The 12,596-nt window shown below is 38.8% G+C and overlaps 1 protein-coding gene across 5 annotated transcripts in view; it reads right to left on the bottom strand.

The window, feature by feature from the left end:
* The window catches only part of CYP2C18 (cytochrome P450 family 2 subfamily C member 18), a 76,173-nt gene that overhangs the window by 25,023 nt on the left and 38,554 nt on the right, over window positions 1–12,596 (bottom strand). For 3 of the 5 annotated variants that reach the window (XR_005244182.2, XM_007963633.3, XM_038009286.2), the window contains exons 4-6: window positions 7,409–7,571; window positions 7,065–7,214; window positions 3,139–3,299 (exon numbers count right to left, since the gene is read on the bottom strand). Coding sequence is in view for 4 of the 5 variants with exons in the window: in XM_007963633.3 (XP_007961824.3) it covers window positions 3,139–3,299; window positions 7,065–7,214; window positions 7,409–7,571 (474 nt within the window). In the remaining variant the exon portion in view is untranslated. Of the gene's footprint in view, window positions 1–3,138; window positions 3,300–7,064; window positions 7,215–7,408; window positions 7,572–11,765; window positions 12,025–12,596 lie in introns of those variants that run through there. The other 2 variants (XM_073019185.1, XM_007963630.3) reach the window with 2 other exon arrangements.

Below are 12,596 nucleotides of genomic sequence, written 5' to 3'. Positions count from 1 at the left end.
ATCCTGAACTTTCACCTCTGGCTGATATCCAGGCTCAACTTAAGCAGTAAGTGAAGGCTATGACAAGGAGTGCTCCAACCAATCTGAAAGACCGGCCTGCCTCCCTCCCTCCTTTCCTTCTTTCCTTCCTTCATTCCTTCTTTCATTTCTTTGCTTACTTCCTTCCATCTTTCTTCTGATATTTATATATATAAATACATATATTTTTTCTATGTCTCTTTTTTGCCTCTCCACATTTAAGAAAATTTCTGTCAAAACTATCTGAACATAAGCTAAAGAAAAGACTTCAGAAACCACACATGATTTGCAAAAATAGTTTTGAAAAGTCACTAAAGAAAGATATAGCCTTCAGAAGGAAAAAAAAAAAAAAAAGAAACAAACTATAGCAGGCAACAAAACACCCTAAAGAGAGGAAAGACTCTGATTTCCAGAGTTACCACATAAGAGTATCCAAAATTTCCAGTTTTCAAACATTCACTTCACAGCTTGGTACATACAAAGTTTTGGACTGGGATTGGGGCAAGATGGCCAAATAGGAACAGCTCCAGTCTGGAGCTCCCAGCGAGACCAATGCAGAAGGCCAATGACTTCTGCATTTCCAGCTGAGGTGCCTGGTTCATCTCATTGGGACTGGTTAGACAGTGGGTGCAGCCCACGGAGGGCAAGCAGAAGCAGGGTAGGGAATTGGCCCAGCTGGGAAGCACAACGGGTCAGGGAATTCCCTCCCCTAGCCAAGGGAAGCTGCAAGGGACAGTGCTATCTGGTCCAGATACTACACTTTTCCCATGGTCTTTGCGACACGCAAACTAGGAGATTCCTTCAGGTGCCTACACCACAAGGGCCCTGGGTTTCAAGCATAAAACTGGGCGGCCGTTTGGGCAGACACCAAGCTAGCTGCAGAAGTCTTTTTTTCATACCCTAATGGCACCTGAATTCCAGCAAGACAGAACCATTCACTCCCCTGGAAATGGGGCTGAAGCCAGGGAACCAAGTTGTCTAGCTCAGAGGATCCCACTCTCATGGGGCTGAGCAAGCTAAGATCCACTGGCTTGAAATTCTCGCTGCCAGCACAGCAGTCTGAAGCCCACCTAGGATGCTTGAGTTTGATGGGAGTGGGGGGTGTCCACCATTACTGAGGTCTGAGTAGGCGGTTTTCCCCTCACAGTGTAAACAAAGCCTCTGGGAAGTTGAGTCTGGGCAGAGCCCACTGCAGCACCACAAAGCCCCTGTAGCCAGACTGCCTCTCTAGACTTCTCTCTGGGCAGGGCATCTCCGAAAGAAAGGCAGCAGTCCCAGTCAGGGGCCTATAGATAAAACTACCTCTCCCTGGGACAGAGCACCTGGGGGAAGGGGCGGCTGTGGGGACAGCTTCAGCAGACTTAAACATTTCTGCCTGACGGTTCTGAAGAGAGCAGCAGATCTCCCAGCACAGCACTCAAGCTCTGCTAAGGGACAGACTGCCTCAAGTGGGTCCCTGGACCCTGAGCCTCCTGACAGGGAGACATCTCCCAGCAGGGGTCAACAGACATGTCATACAGGAGAGCTCTGGGTGGCATCTGGCTGGTGCCCCACTGGGATGAAGCTTCCAGAGGAAGGAGCAGACAGCAATCTTTGCTATTCTGCAGGCTCTGCTGGTGATACCCAGGCAAACAGTGTCTGGAGTGGACCCCCAGCAAACTCCAGCAGACCTGCAGAAGAGGGCCTGACAGAAGGAAAACTAACAAACAGAAAGCAATACCTACAACATCAACAAAAAGGAAGATGATGCAAAACTCCATTCAAAGGTCACCAACAGCAAAGACCAAAGGTAGATAAATCCATGAAGATGAGGAAAAACCAGCACAAAAAGGCTGAAAATTCCAAAAACCAGAATGTCTCTTCTCCTCCAAAGGATCACAACTCCTTGCCAGCAAGGGAACAAAACTGGATGGAGAATGAGTTTGATAAATTGACAGAAGTAGGCTTCAGAAGATGTGTAATAACAAACTCCTCCAAGCTAAAGGATTATGTTCTAACCCAATGCAAGGAAACTAAGGACCTTGACAAAAAGAGGAATTGCTAACTAGAATAACCAGTTTCGAGAAGAACATAAATGACCTGATGGAGTTGAAAAACAAAGCACAAGAACTTCATGAAGCATACACAAGTATCAATAGCCAAATCTATCAAGCAGAAGAAAGGATATCAAAGATTGAAGATCAACTTAATGAAATAAAGCGAGAAGACAAGATTAGAGAAAAAAGAATGAAAAGGAATGGACAAAACCTCCAAGAAATATGGGGCTATGTGAAAAGACCAAACCTATGTTTGATTGGTGTATCTGAAAGTGACAGGAGAATGGAACAAAGTTGGAAAACACACTTCAGGATATTATCCAGGAGAACTTCCCCAACCCAGCAAGACAGGCCAACATTCAAATTCTGGAAATACAGAGAACATCACAAAGATACTCCTGGAGAAGAGCAACCCAAAGACACATAATCATCAGATGCACCAAGGTTGAAATGAAGGAAAAAATGTCAAGGGCAGCCAGAGAGAAAGGTTAGGTTACCCACAAAGGGAAGCCCATTAGACTAACAGCAGATCTCTGTGCAGATCCCTACAAGCCAGAAGAGAGTGGGGGCCAATATTCAACATTTTTAAAGAAAAGAATTTTCAACCCAGAATTTCATATCCAGCCAAACTAAGCTTCATAAGTGAAGGGGAAATAAAATCCTTTACAGACAAGCAGATGCTGAGAGAGTTCACGTCCTTTGCAGGGACATGGATGAAGCTGGAAACCATCATTCTCAGCAAACTAACACAGGAACAGAAAAACAAACACTACATGTTCTCACTCATAAGCGGGAGTTGAACAATGAGAACACATGGGCACAGGGAGGGGGACATCACACACCAGGGCTTGTTGGGTGGTAGGGGGTAAGGGGAGGGATAGCATTAGGAGAAATACCTAATGTAGAGGACAGGTTGATGGGTGCAGCAAACCACCATGGCACATGTATACCTATGTAACAAATCTGCCCATTCTGCACATGTATCCCAGAACTTAAAGTATAATTTTTAAAAATTTAAAAAATTTTCAACTGTCTGATAAAATAACAAAAATAATATCTCAGGAAGAGAAGCTCTTGATCTCACCTGGATCCATGGGGAGCTCAGAATCCTGAGGTTTTCATTGAATTTTTCCATCAAGTTAAGAAATCTCTGATCTTTATAATCAAATCGATTATGGAAAATAACAGAGCAGATCACATTGCAGGGAGCACAGCCCAGGATGAAAGTGGGATCACAGGGCGAGGCTAAAAGATTGGAATATTTTAAATTATCATTAAAATATACATATATATAATACTTTGTCTTGGATAACAGGGAAAAGTAATTTTAGAAACTCTAAACCAATATCTATCTAGAAATTCTCTTATCAACACAAACTACAGTATATTGAAATTTAATACCTCACTTTTTCCTTAAAATTGAATTAATTATTCCACCCTAGCTATTTAATAATGGTTTTCCAAATACTGCATTTACTTCACTGCCTTTCTTTATACAATTCTTACCCAAGATGCCTGTTATTTTGAAGAGAAAACAAAAAAATTTAAAGAGGCCACATTTAAAACCACCTAATAATTCAAGTTATCAGTGCAGAATAACATTTATCTGGAAAGCTTGTAGACGATTGATAGAGGAAGGGAGAAAATAGGAACCTGAAAACCTCTTCTATATAATGAATAGTTGAAGTAACTGTGTGTAGAACCAGCAGAGGGGGAGACTAAAGAGAGAAAGAGTATGGGAAAATTCAGATTGATGGAACAAATGTAAAAAAGCAAAAGTCATCTATGTTATACAAGAAGAAAGCTAACACAAATGAACACAAAGAAGAAGATAGACTGGTTTGCCTAAAATAAAAGTAAATAAGAAACTTTCATTTCAAACCTAAATTACAAATAGGGCAGACAGAAAAACTTAAATTGATAAATGGAGTCCTTTTGTTTCCTTATTTCGATATTGAAAGGAAAAAAAAGAATTTCCGGCTCTAAGAAATTGTGTCTATTATCACTGGGCACTATCTTCAATTTATTTGAACAAAGCCTGACCTCTTATAGAATCCTCGGTTATTGTTCCATCTAGCCATCCAAAAAAATACCTTATGTTATTATAAATTTTTTAATTTGATCATCATTTAGGTAATTCCATCATTTCACAAATCAATAAATTATTATAGGGGAAACTGATTATTTGTGAGCAATTTTTAAATAAAATTGTTATAATCAAATCATCAATGAACTTTACACGTGACAGTATCATAAATGTAATTAAGAGTGACTTGAACAAAAATACTGTGTGGTAATGATGGGGAATTATATAATAGGACTGTGTTTAGTTAACTGCTCCTATGCCAGGCTTCTTTTCAGCTGAAACATGCCAGGGCACTAAGTTTTCAGAAAATCTTTTATTCTAGCCTGGAAGGCAGGGGATAATTTGGGATTATTAGTTTGAGATTTCTGTGTGTGTGTGCATGCACGCGCACGTGTGTTTGTACATGCCCATGCACATGATATTCATAGTGAAAATTTGGTTTCTGATCTTTCCCTTCACTTCAATTGGGGGAGTATATTAGGCTGTTCTTGAATTGCTATAAAGAAATACCTAAGACTAGGTAATTTATAAGAAAAGAGATTTAATTGGCTCACAGTTCTGCAGGCTGTGCAGGAAGCATGATGCATGGCAGAAGGCAAAGTAGGAGCTTGCACTCACATGGCAAAAGCCAAAGCAAGAGACGGAGGGAGGGAGGTGCTAAGCACTTTTAAATGACTAGATTTCATGAAAACTCACTTGCTATCATGAGGAAAGTACCAAAAGGGTAGGTGCTAAACTATTCATGAAAAATCCAGCCCCATGATCCAATCACCTCTCACCAGGCCCCACCTCCAGTACGGGGATTACATTTCAATATAAGATTTGAATGGGAACACACATCCATACTATATCAGGGAGATTATAAAAATCAGGGTAATTTGTAATCCAAGCTGAAAATCAGACTTATTATGACAAGAACTTTTTAGGTGAGTCCAACTGGGATGAGGAGAGGATAAATAACTTTTAATCCTAAATCCAACTGTTTTAATATTCACCGTGGATTTTGTTTCTATTTAGATTTGGTGAGGTCAACAGATCAGGTAGCCCCAAAACAGACTGCCGTTGAAAAGACAGTTCACTGCTCGCAGTTCCTAGAGGAGGGGCACTCCACACCACGTTGAGGGTGTGGTGAGCCACATGGGAAAGTACCAGGGTTGGTCAGGAGGCAGCAAGAGCAAAAAGAAACCATGGGGCTGAGCCTTTATTGGTGTTTTCACAGGAAGAAATGAGTGAGATAGGGTGGGTAGACTGAGTAAGCCTGGAAATAGATAGTTTGAACAATTTCTGTGGGCTCTGGGATATAGGGGTGGTCCATAGTTATCCCATAACTGGCTCTGTAATGATTTAAGACAAGGAGAATACAGTCAGCACTCTGTATCCATGGTGTATCATGGATTCAACCAACCCCAAATCAAAAATATTCAGAGCAAAAACAAGTATCTGTACAGAACATGTACAGACCTTTTTTCTTGTCAATATTCTCTAATATTGGGAAATATTATAAATAATATTATCAATATTCTCCAAATATATGGCAAATACTATGCCATATTTAAGGGACTTGAGCATATGTGGATTTTGGTATCCAAGAGGAGTCCTACAACCAATGTCTTACTGATAAGGAGGGACAACTATATTGGATTCATGTGTGAGAGTTTGATAAAGAAGGTGGATAGGGCTCTGAGCTCTGGAGAGTTTGCTTTGTAAATCAGAGACATGATGTGGACAAGATATTTGCTATCTCTAGGAACTGTCTGACTTTGGGAGGGGCAGTCCCTTCTAGGACCACAAAATCCCCAAGATGTCGAAGCATCATAAAAAAATAGAAAATAAAAAACATGATTAATACACAAATAAAGATGAAGGAAAATACAAAGAAAGCTGAATACAGAGCTAATGTACAACTAGGGAAGGTAGAATAAAGAGTTATTAATAATACTTAAAATTTATTTAAATAAACATTTTATAATTTGGCACTTTTTTAAATTGAAAGACTATGTTATAGCATATATTTTCTTAAAATATATAAAACATTACAGTAAATAGTAACATTAAATAACTCCAGCTGATAATTTTAATTAGTTCTTAATTAACAGGGAAATTAAAATTGATAAAAGCTACACTAAAGATGCCTAGTCTCTTAAAACCATAGATAAGCATCATTATGGTAGAAATTGTAGACACACACCTCAGAAGAAACCCCCAGATATGTTAGTGAGGCTGACTGTACAAATATAGACCAACCAAATGAAAGTACATGTCAGTTGTTTCATGCCTAAAAGATGTAAAGAAATCATTCCCACTATGTCTGTGCCACAAGTATTCCCTGGTGAAATGTTCTAGAATAGATAATCCACAATTATACTATGGGAAAAACATTACTCTTTAATAATTTGAAAAAAATGAGACAAAACCTTCTAAATTAATGCTATAATGATTTGAAAACAAACCAAGCCTGGGACAGAATAGGATTAAATAAGCCTTTTATACTCACACTGTATGCATAGTCATTGTGTACAAACGCAACAAGCATAGGTGCACAAAAGCTCCCTTGGCTCTCTGCTTCAAATCTCCCCCCTCCATATGAAGACCGACAACCACTGCCTATCATGAGAGATCCGGCCACCCCTAGGAGGTTTCCAGGGATGTCATTAGAGAAGATAGCAGTCTGTTAATGTCAGAGTATTACGTATTTCAAGATAGCTAGAACACAGGTTTTGAAATGTTCTCAACATATAGAAACGATAAATGTTCAACGTGATGCATATCCTAAACACCCTAACTTGATCATTACACATTCTGTACATGTAACAAAATATTACATGTACCCCATAAATATGTATAAAGGTTATGTATCAATTTAAAAATAAATTAAAATAAATTTTAGAAAACATTTTTCAGGAAAAAAAAAAAAAGTCACCTACCATTGGTTTTTCTCAACTCCTCCACAAGGCAGCGGGCTTCCTCTTGAACACAGTCCTCAATGCTCCTTTTCCCCATCCCAAAATTCCGCAGAGTCATGAGGGAGAAACGCCGGATCTCCTTCCATCTTTTTCCATTGCTGAAAAGGATTCCTAACAGAACAGAAAACAGAAACTAGGAGGGAGACCCCAAACAAGGAGAACAGAGCTGACACTCGGCAGCCACGTGGATGGGTCAAGTTCTGTCTCAGGAGCTCTTCAAGCCTCTGTTTTCCATCCTCCCCATCCCTATAACCACTGCCCAGTACATACACATGTACACATTCACACGATACATGCACATTTACCGAGTCCTTTATTAACTTTTTCAGCCACTGGAAAACTTCCTCTTCCAGAAAACTTCTCTCCATGATCAATCAGGGCCTCCTTCACTGCTTCATATCCATGCAACACCACAATGGGTTTCAGGCCAAAATACACAGTGAACACAGGGCCATAGACTTTCGAGAACTGAACATAGAAAAGGAGGTTCAAATAGTAGCAAAACTCAGTATTTGGTCTATATACTGTCCGTGATTCAGACTGATACTAGCATCATAATGTTGATATGATTATTTTGTCAAATACAGCTTCAAATATTTGTGGATTTTACATAAAGATGATGATTATTGTTTTAGCTGCACATATACAGTGCCTTCAATGTGCCAGGCAGTGGCCTAGGAAATTAGTATGCAGGTTATTAAACTTAGTCATCACATCAATACCTTGAGCTAGATTTGTTTACTTTATTTTACAGATAAGACAAATTGAATTTTAAAGAATTTCAAATTCATTGTCAGTTTCCCACAACTGATAGAAGGTCAAAATATGAAGCCTGCTTAGTCAACCTGTGATGCCTGAGCAATTTATCAGTTCCCAATGTCCATATTTTGACCAATATTCAGCCACTGGGACACTGCTTCAGGATCCCCTGCAAAGCTCATCCCATAGGGATCCTGATGCAGGAGTCCTGTCATCAATACTAAAAAATCTACACCTTTTTAAATCACCCAGATGATTCTACTGCCCAGTCCACTTTGAGATCCACTAGTATAATCACCACAGAAAGAGAGTGGACCCTACAGAGATAGTATCAGGATGCGTGGCACTTCACAGAGGAACAATGTTTTCCATGCTGTACACTCATAGGTCACAGACAGCAGCTTTGTACAGAGGCCATAAATATTCTGTTACCACCCAGATGGCCCTAATTATTTCTTTCATTCATTTATGTTTATGATGAACTCATAGATATTTCTTCGACATCAGGCATGACTTGCTTTTTTAAGAAGTTTAATGATCATGGCTAATATAAGCAAAATACATAGCACATACAGTTACTGACTTCTCAAAACCTTTAAACACAAAACACTTCCATTACCATTTTCTCAGGCAAAAAAATTATAGCAAATGACTGTGAAGCAAAGAAAAGCAGCAGGCCTTTATCATTTTGATTCTACCTTACAACTTAAAATGTTTCTCTTCTGGCAAAATGCATTATTTTATTCCACTATTTCTGACAATGACACAAAAGAAAAACATACTCCACAGGAAGTATTTGCTTTACAATAACATACTTTAATAATTGGCCTCTGGTAGTACAGGAGGAATGTTGAGGAATGTTCCTATAACATATAACCTTTAATAACTGGCCTCTGGTAATACAGAAGTTTCTATGTGACATTAATGGTTATATGTGACAAGCCCACAGCTAACATCATATTTAAAGGTGAAAAGCTAAAAGCTTTTCCTGCAAGATCAGAAATTAGAGAAGAATGCCCCCTCTGACCAGTTCTGTTCAACGGAGTACTGAAAGTCCTAGTCAGAGCAATTAGACTAAAAATAGAAAATATTAATATAGGAATATTCATATAGGAAAGGATGAAGTGAAATTGTCTGTTTCCTGATGGTGTAATCTTATATGTAGAAAATCCTAAAGACTTCAGAACAAAAGTACTAGAACTGATAAACAAATTCAGTAAACTTGAAGGATAAAAAATCAACATGCAGAAATCAGTGGCATTTCTATACACTAGCAACAAAATATCTAAAAAAGAAATTAAGAGAACAATTCATTTATAGTAGCATCATAAAATAAAATACTTAAGAATAAATGTAACCAAAGAAGAGAAAGAGCTATATACTGACTACTACAAATCATTGATGAAAGAAATTGAAGGTGACACAAATAAAGGCAAAGCTATCCCATGTTCATGGATTGGAAAAACTAATAGTGGTAAAATGTCCATACTACCCAAAGCAATATACAGATCCAATGCAATCCCTATAAAAATTTTGATCTCATTCTTCACAGAAATAGAAAAAACAATCTTAAAATTTGTATGGAATCGGCCGGGCGCGGTGGCTCACACCTGTAATCCCAGCACTTTGGGAGGCCGAGACGGGCGGATCACAAGGTCAGGAGATCAAGACCATCCTGGCTAACACGGTGAAACCCCGTCTCTACTAAAAATACAAAAAATTAGCCGGGCGTCATGGCGGGCGCCTGTAGTCCCAGCTACTCAGGAGGCTGAGGCAGGAGAATGGCGTGAACCCGGGAGGCGGAGCTTGCAGTGAGCCGAGATCACGCCACTGCACTCCAGCCTGGGTGACAGAGCAAAGACTCCGTCTCAAAAAAAAAAAAAAAAAAAAAAAAAAAAAAAAAAATTTGTATGGAATCACAAAATATCCCAAATAACTAAAGCAAATTAACCAAAAGAATAAAGCTGGAGGCATCACACTATTGAACTGCAAAATATGTGACAAAGCTTTAGTAAGCAAAACAGCATAGCATTAGCATAAAAACAGACACATTGATTAAAGGAAAACATAGAGAACCCTGAAATAAACCCACACATCTATAATCAATTGATTTTTGACAAAGGTGCCAAGAACATACAATGGGGAAAGCACTCTTCAGCAAAAGGTGTTGAGAAAACTGGATATTCTTATGCAAAGAATAAAACAGAATCCTAACCTCACCCCTTATATAGTAATTAACTCAAAATGAATTAAAGTCTTAAGCATAAGACCTGAAACTAAAAACTACTAAAAGAAACCATAGAGAAAAATTCCATGACATTGGTCTAGGCAATGATTTCTTGGATATGATTCTAAAAGCACAAGCCACAAAAGCAAAACTAGACAAATGAGATTCTGACCACCTAAACTTCTGCACAGCAAAGGAAACAAGTCATAGAGTCAAGAGACAATCCACAGATTGGGAGAAAATATTTGCAACTCAGACACAAGATAAGGGACTAATATTCAAAATATATAGACACTCAAATTACTCAATAACAAATAATTCTATTTAAAATGAGCAAAAGGGTCAAGTGCAATGGCTCATGCCTGTAATTCCAGCACTTTGAGAGACCAAGGTGGGTGGATTGCTTGAGCCCAAGAGTTCAAGACCAGCCTGGACAACAGAGAGACCACATCCCTACAAAATATTAAAAAAATTATCCAGGCATGGTGGCATACACCTGTAGTCCCTGCTACTTGGGGGACTAAGGTGGAAGGATGGCTTGAGCCCAGGAGCTCAAGGCTGCAGCAAACTGTGATCCCATCACTACTCTGCAGCCTACAACAGAGAAAAACCCTGTTCCTATCAATTAATTAATTAATTAAATGGGCAAAGGATTTCAGTAGACATTTTTCAAAAGAAGACATATAAATGGCGAACAGATATATTTTTTAAATACTCAATAAATTTAATCACTAGAGAAATGCAAATTAAAACCACAATGAGATATCTCATCGCAACTTGTAGATATTATTATTATCAAAAAGATAAAAAGATAACAAGTGTTGAAAAAGATGTGGAATAAAGTGAACCTTGGGTATGTAAATTAGCATAGTGATTTGAGAAAACAGTATGGATATTCCTCAAAAAACTAAAAATAGAACTATCAGATGATCCAGCAATCCCACTACCAGTATATATCCAAAGGAATTGAAGTCAGTATGTGGAAGAGATGTCTGTACTTCCATGTTTATTGCAGTGCTATTGATAATAGCCAAGATATGGAAACAACCTAAGTGTTCATCAATAAATTAATCGATTTTGTATGTGGCATATATGTACAATGAAATGTTATTCAGTCTTTTAAAAAGGAAAAAATATTCTTATTTATGACAGCATGGATGAATCTAGAGAACATCATATTAATAAAATAAGCCAGGCACAGAGAGACAAATATCATATATGATCTCACTTCTATGTGGAATCTTAAAAAGTTGAATTCATAGAAGTAGAGATTAGAATGGTGGCTACCAGAGGCTGGCAGGCGGAAATGGGCCAAATAAGGGAATACTTTGGTCAACAGGTACAGAGTTACAGTTAGATAGGAGGAATAAGCTCGGGTGTTCTACTGGACAGCAAGGTGACTATAATTAATGTTAATGTACTGTATATTTCAAAACAGCTAAAAAAAGAGGATTCTAAATGTTCTCATTACGAAGAAATGACAAATATTTGAGATGACGGATATGCTAATTACCCTGATGATCAATTCACAATGTATACATGTGTCAAAATATGTAATATTGCACCCCATTAATATATTCAATTACCATGTATCACTTTAAAATGAAATAAAACTTTAGGAATCGTGAGGTTAAATACTCCTTGTACATTACTAGAGGAGCATAAAGCATACTTACATTGGTTAAGGATTTGCTCATGTCCTTAACATCTAACTGCAGGATATTTCCAATAATTGGGAGAGGAGTGGGGCCAGACGGGAGCCTCCCTCTTCCAGAGTTCTGTCTCCAGAGTGAAAGGAGAAACAAACAGGAGAGACAGAGCACCAGAGCCACAGCTGGATCCATTGAAGTCTTCTCTTCTTAGTAAGAAAACTGTGGGCTTTCACTTCAAGGTTTTTATAACACTCCCTATTAATCCACCTGTGATTCTAACTCTGACTGTGACTAGTCAGCAAAAAGCACTTTAATCTCTCTTCTGAATGAACATTGGCTCACTGAAAAAGATAAAAATAAGGTGTTCTTTTTTCTTGTTCTCATTTCCAATGCCCCACCCTGGAGATTCTGGTTTAACTAGTCTGAAGCAGAGCCCAGGTTTTTTTTGTTTTGTTTTATTTTGTTTTTCTTTTTTTCTTGAGCTGGAGTTTCGCTCTCATTGCCCAGGCTGGAGTGCAAGGGCAAGATCTCAGCTCACTGCAGCCTCTACCTCCTGGGTTCGAGCAATTCTGCCTCAGCTTCCAGTGTAGCTGGGATTACACGCACGCACCACCATGCCTGGTTGATTTTGTATTTTTAGCAGAGACAGGGTTTCACCATGTTGGCCAGGTTGGTCTCGAACTCCTGACCTCAGGTGATCCGCCCGCCTTGGCCTCCCAAAGTGCTGGGATTACAGGCATGAGCCACCGTGCCCAGCCAGGCCTAGGTTTTTTTCCAAAACCCCAGGTGGTTCCACTGTGCAGCCAAAATTGAGAACAAATGAAATAAATTATTTCATCAAAAAAGTGTTCAAAA

This window comes from Chlorocebus sabaeus, chromosome 9 (genome assembly GCF_047675955.1).
Source record: "Chlorocebus sabaeus isolate Y175 chromosome 9, mChlSab1.0.hap1, whole genome shotgun sequence".
Lineage (NCBI taxonomy): Eukaryota > Metazoa > Chordata > Mammalia > Primates > Cercopithecidae > Chlorocebus > Chlorocebus sabaeus.
The sequence above is the reverse complement of the archived record's forward strand: the minus strand, read 5'-3'. Positions and strand labels throughout refer to the sequence as shown.